Here is a 17,257-nt window from a genome sequence, read left to right as displayed (position 1 = left end):
GCGGGGAGAATTTTTTCAGTGTATAAAAATAATAGGAGGGATAACAATAAATAATAATAAATAATAGGAGGATAATATATATTAGCTATCTATTTAATATTTTATATATATATATATATATATATATATATATATATATATATATATATATATATACTTGTGTGTATTTATATATATATATATATATATATATATATATATATATATATATATATAAAGATTTACCCCCTTCCTGACCAGGCCATTTTTTTTTTTGCGATTCGGCACTGCGTTACATTAACTGACAATTGTGCGATGTACCCCAAAAAAAACGTATTTCCTTGCCCACAAATGAAGCTTTCTTTTGATCACCTTTGCTTTTTTTTTTTTTTTTTGCGCTATAAACAAAAAAAGTGTAAATTTTTAAAACAAAACAATATTGGGCTAGATTCATGTAGCTGCGCCCATTCTTACGGCGGCGCAGCGTATCGTATTTACGCTGCGCCGCCGTAAGTTTGAGAGGCAAGTGCTGTATTCACAAAGCACTTGCCTCCTAACTTACGGCGGCGTAGCGTAAATGGGGCCGGCGTAAGCGCGCCTAATTCAAATGATGATGAGGGGGGCGTGTTTTATTTAAATTAATGGTGACCCCGCGTATTTTACGTTTTTTACGAACGGCGCATACGCCGTTCGTGAAAGAATCCCAGTGCGCATGCTCGAAATTCCGCCTCAAATCGACGTGAATTGCTTTCGACGTGAACGTAAATTACGTCCAGCCCTATTCGCGAACGACTTACGCAAACGACGTAAAAAATTCAAATTTCGAAGCGGGAACGACGTCCATACTTAACATTGGCTGCGCCTCCTAATAGCAGGAGCAACCTTATGTTGAAAAAGCCTAACGTAAACGATGTAAATAAATTGCGCCGGGCGTACGTACGTTTGTGAATCGGCGTATCTAGGTCATTTGCATATTCTACGCCGAAAACAACGCAAGCGCCCCTAGCGGCCAACGTAAAATGGCACACAATTATACGCCGCCGTATTCAAGTTACGTCGGCGGAGGAAGCCTATTTTTTGAGCGTATCTGCCTTTGAGAATCGGCGTAAAGATACGATGGCGCAGATTTGAAATTACGGTGGCGTATCTGGAGATACGCCGCTGTAACTTCTACATGAATCTAGCCCATTGGCCCATATTCTCTCTAAAAATCCGTGGGCTGCGCTTAAGGCACTTACACTCCGCTGTCCCAACTTACAGGAGCAAGTGTTGTATTCCCCAAACACTTGCTCCGTAAGTTGGGATGGCGGAGTGTAAATGCCCCGGCGTAGCCTGGCGGATCTCCAAGGGGGCGGCTTGTATTCAAATTAAGCGCGCCCCCGAATCTAATGAACTGCGCATGCGCCGGGCTTCAAAAAGCCCAGTGCGCATGCTCCAGTTCTCGGCGGAAAACGTCAATGACGCCGACGTGTGCGTCATTGACGTAAAGTCGTATTCAAGAACGACTTACGGAAACGACGTACCCAACGAAAAAACACGACGCGGACCCGACGCCATCCGTAACATGGCCTACGTGGGACTTGCGGAAATTTACTCCTCATTTAGCAGGAGTAAATTTCTGCTTACGCAAACGACGTTAGCGACGGTTACGCGACGCGAACTCGTTCGGGAATCGGCGTAGAAGGATCATTTGCATACGCAAATGAGTCCTTCACATAAATGCCATCTAGCGGCGGCCGGCGTCATTACATTTAAGATCCGCCAGTGTAAGTGACTTACAGATGGCGGATCTTAAGTGTATTTATGCGAAAATGATTCTAAGAATCAGTCGCATAGATACACGGGCCAAAAAAGGGAGTTACGATGGAGTATCCTGAGATACTCCATCGTAACTTCTATGAGAATATGGCCCATTGTTTTTTTCTGCTATATAACACATCCAATAAAAAAAAATCGAATTTCTTCATCAATTTAGGCCAATATGTTTTCTACATATTTTGGTTAAAAAAAAAATGCCAATAAGTGTATATTTATTGGTTTGCACAAATTAGGGTTGTCCCGATACCCCTTTTTTTTTTAAGACTGAGTACAAGTACCGATACTTTTTTTTTTTCAGTGCTCGCCGATACCAATACTTGTATTTAATCTCAAGTGACAGTGGCACATGTGCCAGTATTTTTATTTTATTTTTTTACAATCTTTTTTTTATTTTTTACATTTTTTTTTTTTTTACAATCCTTTTTTTTAAGGAGGGGTATGGACAGTGTCAGTGTTTTTTATTTTATTTATTTTTTTATTAATTTTGTATTATAGATTGCAATTATTATTATTTTTATCAGTCCTGTTGGCAGAGCCGGACTGACCTATCGGGAGATTTCCCAGTAGGCTGCCTGTCCTGTGGCCGGTTTCAGTTGTGGGGCTGCAGTGCTCCCAGTCCCCTCTCTCCTGCTCCCGCGTATCATCACTGAGCTAGCTGGCTGGGTCTGTGTTCGGCGGTGATGCTGTAACACGGTCCCACCCCCCTAGACCGGCTCATGTGATAGTAGATAGAATCAGGCCTAGTACACACGAGAGGATTTATCCGCATATACGGTCCAACGGACCATTTCCGCGGATAAATCCTCTCGAGGATTTCTGAGGATTTTGATCCGATGGAGTGTACTCACCACCGGATCGAAATCCGCGCCGAAATCCCATCGCGATGACGTGTCGCGCCGTCGCCGCGATGATGACGCGGCGACGTGCGCGACGCTGTCATATAAGGAATTCCACGCATGCGTCGAATCATTACGACGCATGCGGGGGATCCATTCGGACGGATTGATCCGGTGAGTCTGTACAGACCAGCGGATCAATCCGTTGGGATGGATTCAAGCGGATAGATTTGAAAGCATGTCTTCAAATTTTTATCCGCTTGAAATCCATCCCAGGGGATAAAAATCCGCGGAAACAGATCCGCTGGATTGTACACACCAGGGGATCTATCCGCTGGAGCCGGTCCGCGGATCAATTCCAGCGGATGGATCCTCTCGTGTGTACGGGGCCTTAGTGTTCAGCCTATCACACAAGCCGGTCTAGGGGGGGCGGGACCGTGTTACAGCGTCACCACCGAATACAGACCCAGCCAGGCCAGCCAGCTCAGTGATGGTACGCAGGAGATGCCCGCCAGGGGCAGGGGGCTGCATATAGAGAAAATTCGCTTTCTATATTCCTCCATACAGCATTCCGCGGCTGTATGGAGGAATATAGAAAGCTCATTTCCTTTATATGCAGCCACCCTGCTTCTCCTCCTATACAGTTCTCCTTGCAGTTCCCCCCCCCAGTGTTCTCCTCCCCCACCACACTCTCTAGCCCCCCCCCCACAGTTCTCTCCACCCCTGTTCTTTCTGCCCCCCCCTGTTCTTTCTGCCCCCCCCTCCTGCTCTCCAGTTCTCCCCATCCTTCTCCAGCCACCATCCCAGTGCTCTCCAAATAATCCATTCATCGTTCTCCTCCGCAGATCTCCTGTGTGCGGTAGACGGGTCATCTGTGATGTCGGCACCCTGCAGATTCTACCGCTCTACACCTGTCTGGACCAGATCCAGCATGTGATGAGGTCTTCAGACTCGGTACAGGTAGGTGACCGGTGATGTCTCTTCAACTGTTGTAGGACTACAAATACTGCCTTGGCGCTCTCTCTCCTCCCCCCCCCCCACCCCCACTGGCATGTAAAAAAAAATGCACTGGGGACTGGTTTGTTGCGAGGATGTTGTATTATGAGAGCAGCAGGAGGGGAAGGGCTCAGCAGCCACGATAAACCGTGGTCAGTTTACAGGGGGGAGGGCATGGCCAGGCAGGATCAGACAGGTTTTGCAGGTGATACAGGGGGTCAAATTGCACAAGTGTACTGTGCTGTATAACCTGCTTACAGTAACCAATTTTTTTAGGGGAGGTAACACTTTAAAGTGGAACTACACTGCACTTGAGCAACACAAACCAAGAAACACAATTTAATTTCAAAAGTTGTTTTTATTAAGGTATTTCTCATAGTACAAAAGAAAAACAAAACAAGATACATACATGGCTCAAGTGCGTACAATACATACACCGAAATATCAGGTACAATATACTACTGCAACGTGTACATAATAACAGAAGATAGGTTAGGGTGAGGGTGCATCAAATCTCTTTCTAGCTATAGCCCCAGTGGGCCCATAAAGCGGCTCAACCGAAACCACTCACAAGTAAGGATGAGCTCTGGCGTGTTCGCAATGAAAACACGTGCAGAGCCCGCCAGGAAGTGTGCACGGCGCTGCGCCAGGGAGACATTTCACGATCCCTGCAGCCGAGCATCGGGACAATGTCTCCCTGGCTGTGATTAGCACAGCGCCGTGCACACTTCCTGGCGGGCTCTGCACGTGTTCTATGCGAACACGCCAGAGCTCATCCTTACTCACAAGGACCAAGTCACAAATCAGTGTCTCTAATTATACTTTTCAGCGAGCAGTCTCAGACTCCGCCAGCCAAGCGCGCCAAACCTTTTGCACTTATGGTTGACACTAGCAACACTGAGTTCACACTAGCAACACTAATAACTGTTCCGGTTTTAAAAGTATTGTCTTCTTTTTTTACCTTTAACCTTGTTCTCACATAGCGCGAACAGCATGGGCAGCTCCGTTCCTGTGACTCCCCGTGGCACCGCCCCCTCAGAGAAACTCCCCAATCCCCGGGGCGAGAGGCGGCCGGAGGCGGAGCGCCCGCAGCCTCTGCTTGTATCATCGGCTACATGATACACATTCACTCGCCGTGGCACCGCCCCCTCTGAGAAATTCAGAGGCTGACCAAACGCATTTTGGTCAGCCTGTTGCTTTTCTACGCACGTAAAAATATTGCTATGCACTGGAAGAAACCCACACCCCCCTTTCTGGTGCAGTGGAAGCGCCTGGTGAACACCAGCCTTCCCCTGTACAGAGACACATATGTCAATCGTGACATATGTGTCACTCCGCCAGCCAAGCGCGCCAAACCTTGTCGTACTTCAGCGGACAGCCACGATTGACATATGTGTCTCTGTACAGGGGAAGGCTGGTGTTCACCAGGCGCTTCCACTGCACCAGAAAGGGGGGTGTGGGTTTCTTCCAGTGCATAGCAATATTTTTACGTGCGTAGAAAAGCAACAGGCTGACCAAAATGCGTTTTGCGGAGGTCGGGACAATGTTCTCAATTATTCCCAAGAGACACACCTCCATCACCAATGGCAGCTGGATCACTTATTGATCATGTCTAGCACCGTCAGTACTGTTTCACCTCAGGGCACCGCCAGAAGATGTGGGAGAAGTCGCCATGGGAGGCGCCACACCTCCAACACTCTGGGGAATGTGCTGGGTTCATCTTATGAAGCCTGTGTGGGGTGAAGTATGCTCTATGAACTATTTTATATTGCACCAACCTGTCTCGAATAGAGACAAGTGAGCGAAAAGGGAGATCCCAGACATCATCCCAGTCGTCCGCGTCCAATGTGGGGATGTCACCCTGCCATCTGGATCGCAGCCAGTCCGGGGGGGGGGGGGGGGGAGAGACACAAAGAGCAAGTACAAATGCGAGGTGGGTTTAATTTTACTGAATTTTTAATATTCAAAGCAAACTCATACATCCATTGATCCATGTATCCATGCTTTATTTTGCTAAGATATCACTTTGAAAAATACACCCTAGCATTTCTGGCTGTGGCCATCTTGCGTTAGGGCAAATGATTCTTGTTTTATTTACTTCCTAAAATCCACCTGCCCTTAGTTAAGGCATGCATGCAGGAAGGTGTGTTTAGCTGAGAAAACCCCTCCTAAAGACACCTGGGATGTATGATGTCATTTGCCTAAGCCTGAAAGCAATGAAGAAACTATTTTGTTTTTTAAATGCATTTGAAAAATTGTTGCACAAATGCCATGCGACATAAAAAGTTGCAACGGCCATTTTATTCCCTAGGCTGTCTGCTAATAAAAAATTACAGGCCGGCGCACGCTTGATGGCCGAACATGGGAGGACTACAAGGATCGAGGATCCAGCCTGTCACCCAGTCGACAGTTGATTGTAGATCCCAGGATCCAAAAATGCAGGAAAAAATAAAATAAAAGCTAAAAAATCGCAAAAAATCTCCAAAGCACATGGGCCCAGAGGAGCCATGTCTTCTCCTTACGCTAGGCAGAAAAAAACTGGGGCTGCATGATGCAGAGAGAGTGATGTACCCAGGGGAACCCGCCCCCTGGGAGGTACTGTACTGAGAGAAGTGTTTTTACACTTGAAGTGCTGTTTTTCTGCCTAGTCAATCTCCTGAAAGGAAGGATAATACCCTAAGGTCAATTACTGCTGTGTCCGTCCATGAACGGAAGAGAAAGAGATTGATCGGTGAGTATGCCCACCATTAGAATACCTCCCTTCATCCACCCACTTCTAATGATGGGCATACATGCACCATTTATATATGCCAAAGCATGGGGACATCCTCCCGCAAAAAAGTTATGTCGCGTATACACGGTCTGACTTTTCCACGGGCAAGCCTCTGTCAGAATTTCGACCTTATGTACGCGGCATAAGGAGCAAAATCGCTCCTCCGCCCCTAATACCCCCATGCTTCGGCATATATGCTCTTTTTTTAACTGTGGTGGTGAATTCACCTCCTACAGAGTTGGAGTCGCGGCTTTATGTGTCGTGGGAGCAAACGCTGTTGCTGTCAAGATAGATAAATCCGCGCAACAGCTGAATGACGCACCGGAAAACAGTAAAGTTAATTACATACCTGAAAAGCAAGCATGATAAAACATAATAACAATAAAACTTTGCAGAATAGAATACAGTAAAAAAGAACAGAACAATAGAGAGAGAATAGAGAGGGAGAGAACAATAAAACGATAACAATTTATTTTTATTTTTTATTTTATATATTTTTTTGTGTTGTACTTTTTCTCTTTTTTTACACTTTTTTTTGTAACTGTTCAACTTTTCGGTTCCAGGTTTGGGTCTCTCAAAATGCGACGGCATCTTGAGAGACCCTGTGTAAGTGTGTCCTAGCCTGTGAAATGCTTTACCCTACGCTAAAACTTCACTCGTGTGTGGAAGCGTAAAAAACATATGCCAATGCAAAGACCAGGATTGCCAGGACAGGAGGGACAATAATAATGGGTGTCATGCCTATATCCAGTGGTGTATTTAGGTTTTGTGCTGCCCTAGGCCCAACTAAACTCGTGCAACCCCTCATTTAAATATGGTCCACCCCTTCCTGTCAAGGTCACACCCCTTCATGCACTGAAATTTTCCAGTGGGGACACTAGTTCTGAGGGCCTTGGGGGGGGCGGGGGATTCCCTTAATCTGCAAAGATTTCTGGGGCAGGAAATGAACGGAAATAAACGGATGGCAAAAAAGAATTAGCAGGGGCTATAACCATCCCTTACTCTATCCAAAGATAAAAAAAAGAAATGTTGCGTAAAGTTCAACTTTAACCACTTAAGGACCGGACCAATATGCTGCTACATGACCCAAGGGGTTTTTACAATTCGGCATCCTTAATGATGTCATCCAGGGATGCCCCAAAAAGTCGCTCACCCTTAAAGGGCAAATCCACCAAGGCCTTCTTGGAGGATCGGTCCGTAGACCAGCATTTCAGCCACACAAGGCGGGGTAGTACCACTGCATAGGCGGAGGCTCTGGAAAGCAAGGGAAGCGTATCCAGGGCCGACTCACAGACAAATGTTAGACCCTGAACCAATTGTTCAGCCAGGTCCTTGCAGGTCTCGGAAGCATCCTGCTCCTCCAGCTTCTGCAGCAACAACTTTGCCCGTTCAGTCAGTGTCTGCGACACCAGAGACCCCGCCACGACCGGTCTCACAGCCGAACCCACAACTGTGAACACAGAGCGGGCCACAGACTCTACTCTCCTATCAGTGGGGTCCGTAAAAGCAGGAGCCCCCACCACAGGTAATGTGGTGGCCTTACTCAGTCTGGACACAGGAGGGTCCGCTGACGAAGGAGAGACCCACTTTTTTTTTTTTTTTTTTTAAAGTCCTCCTCAAAGGGATAACGGACCGCAAAGTTTTTCAGGAACAGCAAAAACTTTTTGTGGTGTGTCCCATTCCTTACATAGCAAATGCTCCAAATAAGGAACACAGGGAAATACTTTTTTGCGGTGCTGGGTGGCTTGCGGAACCCAAAAGGGACCGGCACAACTGGTGCTCCCGCCAAATCCTCAAGTTTATGAGTATTACGCAACGCAGAATAAGAGCTCCAACAAATTCTATCATTTACTGACCCTGAGGCAGAGTCATCCTCACAGTCCATGTGGGTTAAACCTGCATTGTCAGAGACATCCCCAGAAGCAGGCTCAGGGAGGGGGCGCTTTGTACCCCCCTACTGGGCACCAGCTGCTTCAAACCTGGCGAGAAACGCCTCAAGTACAGCCGACCTCCCCAGGGAAAACACCAGCCATACCACCTTACCTGAGCAAGGGGCCACTACTTACCTGTCCTGCGACCACCGGCTGGAGGTATCCCAGACAGATCCAACATCCACTAACGGCATGGCTGTCGGCCAGACACACTGTGACAAAGCCATAGAGACCAGTCATATGTGTGTCCTGGAACATGTAGTTCCCCGGCCGCCCCTGGAGCAATGGGGCCTGTCGTGGACGACCCAGAGCTGAGATGAGGGCCGGCACACGCTCAATGGCCGAACATGGGGGGACTACAAGAGTCAAGACCCAGCCTGTCACCCAGTCGGCATGTGATAGAAGAATCACAGGATTCAAAAATGCAGGAACAAAATAATAAAAAACAAGAAAATCGCAAGAAAAAAAATCTCCAGAGTACAGGACTCTAGAGTGCCTGTCCTCTCCTGTCGTTAGGCAGAAAAAAACTGGAGCTGCTAGAGCAGGGTATGGGTTATACCTGGGGAACCACGCCCCCTGGGAGGAGCTGCACTGAGGAAAGTGTTGTTAACACTTAGGCCGGGTACTCACGACCAAACATGTATGGTGAAAGCGGTCCGTCGGACCGTTTCCACCATACATGTCTGCCAGAGGGCTTCTGTACGATGGTTGTACACACCATCGTACAGAAGTCCGCGCGTAAACAATACGCGGGGCGTGTCCGCGGTGTCGCCGCGTCGATGACGCGGTGTCGCCGCGACAATGACGCGGCGACGTGGGCGGCCCGCCTTTAAAATGCTTCCACGCATGCGTCGAAGTCATTCGACGCATGCGAGGGACGGCGGGCGCCTGGACATGTACGGTAGGTCTGTACTGACGACCGTACATGTCCGAGCGGGCAGAATTCCAGCGGACTGTTTTAAAACAAGTCCAGGAATATTTGTCTGCTGGGAAAAGGCCCGGCGGGCAAATGTTTGCTGGAATTCGGCCCGCTCGCGCCCACACACGACCAAACATGTCTGCTGAAACTGGCCTGCGGGCCAGTTTCAGCAGACATGTTTGCTCGTGAGTATGGGGCCTCAAAGTGCTTTGTTTCTGCCTAACTCTCCTGGAAGGAAGCGGATATAACCCTAAGGTCAAAGGCTGCTGTGTCCGTCCATGAACGGAAGAGAAACACCTATTACATATCCCTACACACCCCAGAATTGGAAGAAGTAGCCAAAGAGCCCCTTCCAGCCTTGCAAATGTGGCCTGTGCATCCAAGTGGTATACATATTTTTTCCTTTTCCAATTATATATATATTCGGATTAAACCAAGAGTCCTTTGGTAAAATCAATTGGCCAGAAGTGAAGACACTCTTTTGACCAAGAGATTCCAAGCCTGCCCACCACGGCAAGGTAGACTCTTCTAGGGCAGGACCTACACTAACTACACTAATCTACCCTACTGGATGCTAGTCATCCTTTTTCTAATGTTGGGTGTATGTTTGTAGTACGGCCTCATCCTATAATCTGTGTGTGCGATCTACTCTCTCCTAATTTGGTTGTGTGTGTGTGTGTACATCTATCTAAAGCATGGAGCGGTCAGTTTATGTACATGTGGACGTCCTCTGTTCGTGTAGCATAGCTCCCAACTGTCCCTGATTTTGAGGGACTGTCCCTGATTTGGAGCAATGTCCCTCTGTCCCTCATTCCTCCTCATTTGTCCCTCATTTTGGTCTGATCTATAGAGTTGTATATAAAATGCACATTTTAGCTATCAAAAAGTGTTTCCCAGCGCTAAACCTTTTTACTGATTTCAAAATTGCTGCATTTGTAAATTCCGAAAGCCAATATGGGGGCTCCAGGCCGATTTGTCTTGCGGCCCAGTCTACCTCATAAGGCTGGCGCTAAAAGTGTAGCGCAAGACGGTGGGGACTCTTTTCATGCTGCGTCGTGGAGCTTGACATCACTTCCTATGCCTGTGTTTACCACTTACTGCCCGGCCTATAGCAGAATGACGGCCGGGCGGTGGTTGCGCTATCCTGACTGGACGTAATATGACGTCCAGCAGGATAACAGCCAATGCACGCCCCCCCCCAGGGGCACACGGTGGCTGTTATCCTGCTGGACGTCATATTGTGTCCAGTCAGGATAGCGCAACCACCGCCCGGCCATCATTCTGCTATAGGCCGGGCAGTAAGTGGTTAAATAACGAAAAACACGGCTATTCAGCGTTTATCAGCGTTTTTGAGCCCTAAGCTTTTATGGGAATATAGTTTTGCTAAAAAACACAGAAAATCTCACTCTACAGCTTTCTACAGCGAATGTTATTGGCTTTTTTTTATAACGTCCCGTGTGCATGAGGTTTGGGATTTGGAAACTTTGCAAATTGTGATCCCTGTTATTTTCAGTGGCACCAAATTGGCGCCCGAAGAATCGTGGCAAAAATGCACAAATAGTATTTCGGGACGCCCGATGCCCCAAAAAAGTATAAGAACGTATTTTGGGTAATTCTGCCTGAAAAACGGAACGCCAAGGTGTGAAAGGAGCCTTAATGATAAGTTCACCTATAGAACATGCTACATGTTCCAGCATCTGCAACCACTCCACCCCCCCCTGTTACAGTAGGCGGGGGATCCTCTCCCCGCACCCACTTTCACAATTTAAAACGGCGTGGCCACACGAGGCTCTGTCCAGAGTGCTTTGTTCAACACACACCTAAAAAATAATAATAAAAGAAAGTACCATCCTGAGAGCTTTCACACTCAGGCGGTGCGCTTGCAAGACAGGAAAATTTTTACTGCCCGGCAGCATCTTTGGGACGGTGCGGGAGCTCCTCCTCCACCACCACTGCCTATTGAAATGAATGGGCACCACTTTAAGAGTGATTTGATAGCGGATTTGATAGCCTTCTGGGGAGTTAATAGCACCCTGCCAGTGGCCAAGCCCTGCTAAAACTAACAGATTCACCTACAATAAAAGGAACCAGCCATATAGCTGGTCCAACACACACCTTAATAATAATAATAATAATAATAATAATAATAATAATAATAATAATAATAATATTATTTATTATTATTATTAGAAAAGTACCAGCCTCCAACCTTCCCCTATTTCTGGTCCAACACACACCTTAATAATAATAATAATAATAATAATAATAATAATAATAATAATAATAACAATAATAATAACAATAATAATAATAATATTATTTATTATTATTATTAGAAAAGTACCAGCCTCCAACCTTCCCCAATTTCTGGTCCAACACACACCTAAAAAAGGAACCAGCCTCCCCCTATGGCTGGTTTAACACACACCAAAATAATAATAATAAAAAGGAACCAGCGTCCAACCCCCTCCTATAGCTGGTCCAACAATCCCTATCCTCCCCCCCTCTCTCCTTTTTCTTCCCCCTTTTTCGCTACCCTTCCCCCTCTATCCTTTCTCTAATCAGCCTGTCCCCTCTACTGTCCTATGACTACCCTCCCCCCTCTCCTGTCCTATGACTACCCTCCCCCCTCTCCTGTCCTATGACTACCCTCCCCCTCTCCTGTCCTATGACTACCCTCCCCCCTCTCCTGTCCTATGACTACCCTTCCCCCCCCTCTCCTATCCTATGACTACCCCCCCCTCTCCTGTCCTATGACTACCCCCCTCTCCTATCCTATGACGACCCCTTCCCCCCCCTCCTGTCCCATGACAACCCCTCCCCCCCTCCTGCCCTATGACGACCCCTCCTGCCCTATGACGACCCCTCCTGCCCTATGACGACCCCTCCCCCCCTCCTGCCCTATGATGACCCCTCCCCCCCCTCCTGCCCTATGATGACCCCTTCCCCCCTCCTGCCCTATGACGACCCCTTCCCCCTCCTGCCCTATGACGACCCCTTCCCCCCCTCCTGCCCTATGACGACCCCTCCCCCCCTCCTGCCCTATGACGACCCCTCCCCCCTCCTGCCCTATGACGACCCCTTCCCCCCTCCTGCACTATGACGACCCCTTCCCCCCCTCCTGCCCTATGATGACCCCTCCCCCCTCCTGCCCTATGACGACCCCTCCCCCCTCCTGCCCTATGACGACCCCTTCCCCCCCTCCTGCCCTATGACGACCCCTTCCCCCCTCCTGTCCTATGACGACCCCTTCCCCCCCTCCTGCCCTATGACGACCCCTCCCCCCTCCTGCCCTATGACGACCCCTTCCCCCCCTCCTGCCCTATGACGACCCCTTCCCCCCTCCTGTCCTATGACGACCCCTTCCCCCCCTCCTGTCCTATGACGACCCCTTCCCCCCCTTCTGTCCTATGACGACCCCTTCCCCCCCTCCTGTCCTATGATGACCCCTCCCCCCCTCCTGTCCTATGACGACCCCTTCCCCCACTCCTGTCCTATGACGACCCCTTCCCCCCCTCCTGTCCTATGATGACCCCTCCCCCCCCTCCTGTCCTATGACGACCCCCCCCCCTCCTGTCCTATGACGACCTCTCCCCCCCTCCTGTCCTATGATGACCCCTCCTGTCCTATGACGACCCCTCCTGTCCTATGACGACCCCTCCCCCCTCCTGTCCTATGACGACCCCTCCTGTCCTATGGCGACCCCTCCCCCCCTCCTGTCCTATGACGACCCCTCCTGTCCTATGACGACCCCTCCCCCCCTCCTGTCCTATGACGACCCCCCCTCCTGTCCTATGACTACCCCTCCCCCCCTCCTGTCCTATGACAACCCCCCCTCCTGTCCTATGACGACCCCTTCCCCCCCTCCTGTCCTATGACGACCCCTTCCCCCCCCTCCTGTCCTATGATGACCCCTCCCCCCCTCCTGTCCTATGACGACCCCTCCCCCCCTCCTGCCCTATGATGACCCCTCCCCCCCTCCTGCCCTATGATGACCCCTCCTGCCCTATGACGACCCCTTCCCCCCTTCCTGCCCTATGACGACCCCTCCCCCCTCCTGCCCTATGACGACCCCTCCCCCCCCTCCTGCCCTATGACGACCCCTCCTGCCCTATGACGACCCCTCCCCCCTCCTGCCCTATGATGACCCCTCCCCCCCTCCTGCCCTATGATGACCCCTCCCCCCTCCTGCCCTATGATGACCCCTCCTCCCCTCCTGCCCTATGACAACCCCTCCTGCCCTATGACGACCCCTCCTGCCCTATGACGACCCCTCCCCCCCTCCTGCCCTATGATGACCCCTCCCCCCCTCCTGCCCTATGATGACCCCTTCCCCCCTCCTGCCCTATGACGACCCCTTCCCCCTCCTGCCCTATGACGACCCCTTCCCCCCCTCCTGCCCTATGACGACCCCTCCCCCCCTCCTGCCCTATGACGACCCCTCCCCCCTCCTGCCCTATGACGACCCCTTCCCCCCTCCTGCACTATGACGACCCCTTCCCCCCCTCCTGCCCTATGATGACCCCTCCCCCCTCCTGCCCTATGACGACCCCTCCCCCCTCCTGCCCTATGACGACCCCTTCCCCCCCTCCTGCCCTATGACGACCCCTTCCCCCCCTCCTGCCCTATGACGACCCCTCCTGCCCTATGACGACCCCTCCCCCCTCCTGCCCTATGACGACCCCTTCCCCCCCCTCCTGCCCTATGATGACCCCTCCCCCCCTCCTGCCCTATGATGACCCCTCCTCCCCTCCTGCCCTATGACGACCCCTCCCCCCTCCTGCCCTTTGACGACCCCTCCTGCCCTATGACGACCCCTCCTGCCCTATGACGACCCCTCCTGCCCTATGACGACCCCTCCCCCCCTCCTGCCCTATGATGACCCCTCCCCCCCCTCCTGCCCTATGACGACCCCTCCCCCCTCCTGCCCTATGATGACCCCTCCCCCCCTCCTGCCCTATGATGACCCCTCCTGCCCTATGATGACCCCGCCTGCCCTATGACGACCCCTCCTGCCCTATGACGACCCCTCCTGCCCTATGACGACCCCTCCTGCCCTATGACGACCCCTCCCCCCCTCCTGCCCTATGATGACCCCTTCCCCCCTCCTGCCCTATGACGACCCCTTCCCCCTCCTGCCCTATGACGACCCCTTCCCCCCCTCCTGCTCTATGACGACCCCTCCCCCCCTCCTGCCCTATGACGACCCCTCCCCCCTCCTGCCCTATGACGACCCCTCCCCCCTCCTGCCCTATGACGACCCCTCCTGCCCTCTGACGACCCCTTCCCCCCCTCCTGCCCTCTGACGACCCCTTCCCCCCCTCCTGCCCTATGACGACCCCTCCCCCCCTCCTGCCCTATGACGACCCCTTCCCCCCCTCCTGCCCTATGACGACCCCTTCCCCCCCTCCTGCCCTATGACGACCCCTTCCCCCCCCTCCTGCCCTATGACGACCCCTTCCCCCCCCTCCTGCCCTATGACGACCCCTCCCCCCTCCTGCCCTATGACCCCCCCCCCCCCTCCTGCCCTATGACGACCTTACGATCTGACGTGCTCTCTCTCCGCCTCCTGTCCTGTTTAGTGTGGGAGAATTCCTCGGTTGTATTTTTCCAACACCTCGCCTTCTTTTCTGACTAATGCATAGACGGCCCGAATGTTTTTAGTCTGTATTTCTTCCTCTATCCTCTCCTCTACTTTCTGATTCCGTACTATCTCCCGTTCTTCCCGCATTTCCTTGGTTTCTTCCACCAGCCGGTGTATCTCGCTTTTAGTTCTCAGGTACTGCATTTTCATTTTGTGGATGATTTTTTCATGTCTTAAATGTTCCTTTTCTCGCTCCTTTTCTTGCTCTTTCCTCTTTTCTTCCCTCAGCTCCTCTGCCTTTTTCTGTTCATCCCTTGCCCTCTTCCTGTCTCTCCATTGCCGCGCCTTCTCCCTGTCCTCCATACTTCTCAGGCGCCTTCTCGCATTGAGGGATGCATTGCTTTCCGTCATCTTTTGTTCCTCTTTTAGCTCTATCTTCTCTTTCGGCTTCTTGGCCCTTGCCTGTACTTCCTGTGCTATTTTCTTTTCTCTCTCCTCCCGCTTATTCTCCTTCTCCATTCTCTCCTGCAGTGATCTCGCATTGCGGGTTAGAATGTATTCCCTCATTTCGTTTGCCTTTTCTCGCTCTTTCTTCTGTCTTTTCCTCCAATTCTCGTCCCTTTCCTGTGCGATCTTCGCCAACTTCTTGTCTTTCTCCTCCCGCTGTTTCTCCTTATCCACTCTCTCCTGATGTAATCTTGCATTGCGGGTTAGAATGTTTTTCATCATTTCTTGGCCCTGTTTTACCTTTTTCTTCTCTATTTTCTTGTCCCTCTCTGTTGTTCTCAATCTAACCTCCTGTTTTTTTTTATCCTCCTCTATCCTCTTCTCCTCTGCTCTTCTTTTATTTTCCCATACTATTTTTTTATTGGTTTGGCATCTATCGATTATTTCCAGCCTTGCTTTCATTTCCTTTGCTTCTTTCTTCCTAATTCTTTCATCTGTCGTCAGCACTATCCTCTGACTGTTTATATTAACCTATAAATAAAAAGAAAAAAGTCAGTGGGAGTTCTGATATAAAATTTGAGTTTCATTGGCATGAATTTGGATTTGGTTTTGTACGGTTAGTGATGTGATTTAGAAGTTACTTGTAAAGTTTGATCTGCATTACATGAAGTGTGACCCATAGTCTAGATCTCCATGTTTGGCATCGCCCCTCCCTGCACACAGTCTATGTCGATCCAAAATCTTCTGATATATGGTATAGGGGATCGTTCATACCCATATAAAGTTATTTTTATTCTGTGTCCAGGAGATTTCCCATCACTTCCTGTCCTAGAGACGCAACAGGAAATTCAAGTAAAACTCTCTAAAGTGAATGGAATTCCTGCCATTCGGGTGTCCCCATTGGAGGCTTTTCCCTCACCAATTGCTCAGAATTTGGGGTTTTCATTTTTTAGGCTAAGACCATTTTCAGCAAGTACAGAAAATACCCAATGATCTTGCCAAAAATTCTGTGGATGGATAGTATTACTGATGTTCTTCTGAAAACTACTAATCGCCCATCCCCTATATGTAACCAGTATGAACCGGTTTGTAGTCCAGCCTGGGTGGTGGTGATGACCCCTTCTATAGATACAGTGAAGGAGTGAGCATGGCCACCCAGGGACAGATAATATGTTCTTCACAGGATATGTAGGTGGGAATAAAGGGCAAATGAAAACAAACGTGGCCATGTGTCCATATTCTGCCAATGATGTCATGTGCCCCTCCCTTTACATATATGTATTGTGTCAGAATAGTGAAATGAAAGGTAGATACTTACTCTGCTGCACATCTTTTGCTCTGTGAATTCCTCTTGATACTCAACGTATAATAACAAACTGTAAAGACAAAAAAAGACAAGATTTAGCGATCATTATTTATAACAAGATATCACACACAGTCATTGGCCAGAACTACGACTAACGGCAATCATTACACAACGACTGACCAGGAGCCGATTCACAGGCCAAGGCAATAACGTCTTATGATTTGAACAGATTTTCTAATAGTGGGGGAGGGGCTTTGGGGTTAAGGTTCCAGTGTACATCAATAATTGTGTTTTTTTTTTTTTAACCGCTAGCTTTCCACAGGATGACTATAAACGTCCTGTCTTTGAAGAGGAATACAGTTGTTATGGTAGCAGCTAGCCCCCTGTATCCTCTTCAAGAGCCGGCGGTTCGCTTTCAGATAAAAGTGGTCTCTGCGTCAGATTTGCCGCAAGATCACTTTTATCGGCAACAGGGACCTCCGCCGCTTACCGTGGCTCTCGGTAACGGTGAAGGCGATCCAGACCTGTCCCTAGCCTGGCATGGAGACAAGTGAGGGGAAGATGGCGCTCGACAGTCTCCAAATCATTGCAGGGCGGAAGCGACGTCAAAACGTTACTTTCGCCCATAGCTCTTAAAGGGACATTTATTTTTTATTTTTCAAATTACA

At 49.7% G+C, this 17,257-nt stretch overlaps 2 protein-coding genes across 2 annotated transcripts in view; one reads left to right on the top strand and one right to left on the bottom strand.

The window, feature by feature from the left end:
* The first annotated feature begins 3,469 nt into the window (after nucleotides 1-3,469).
* Nucleotides 3,470-17,257, top strand: part of ILVBL (ilvB acetolactate synthase like) — a 79,700-nt gene continuing 65,912 nt past the window's right edge. Inside the window, exon 1 of the mRNA XM_040326293.1 lies at nucleotides 3,470-3,593. The gene's annotated coding sequence lies outside the window, so the exon portion shown is untranslated. The remainder of the gene's footprint in view (nucleotides 3,594-17,257) is intronic.
* LOC120915626 (trichohyalin-like) lies at nucleotides 14,782-16,830 on the bottom strand. Its single transcript, XM_040326294.1, has 2 exons — nucleotides 16,602-16,830; nucleotides 14,782-15,814 (listed from the first exon to the last, which is right to left on the bottom strand). Exons 1-2 carry the CDS (start codon nucleotides 16,611-16,613, stop codon nucleotides 14,831-14,833), a joined length of 996 nt encoding a protein of 331 aa, XP_040182228.1. The 5' UTR covers nucleotides 16,614-16,830; the 3' UTR covers nucleotides 14,782-14,830.

The sequence above is a fragment of the Rana temporaria genome, chromosome 10, assembly GCF_905171775.1.
Source record: "Rana temporaria chromosome 10, aRanTem1.1, whole genome shotgun sequence".
Lineage (NCBI taxonomy): Eukaryota > Metazoa > Chordata > Amphibia > Anura > Ranidae > Rana > Rana temporaria.
This window is presented reverse-complemented; position numbering and strand designations above follow the sequence as displayed.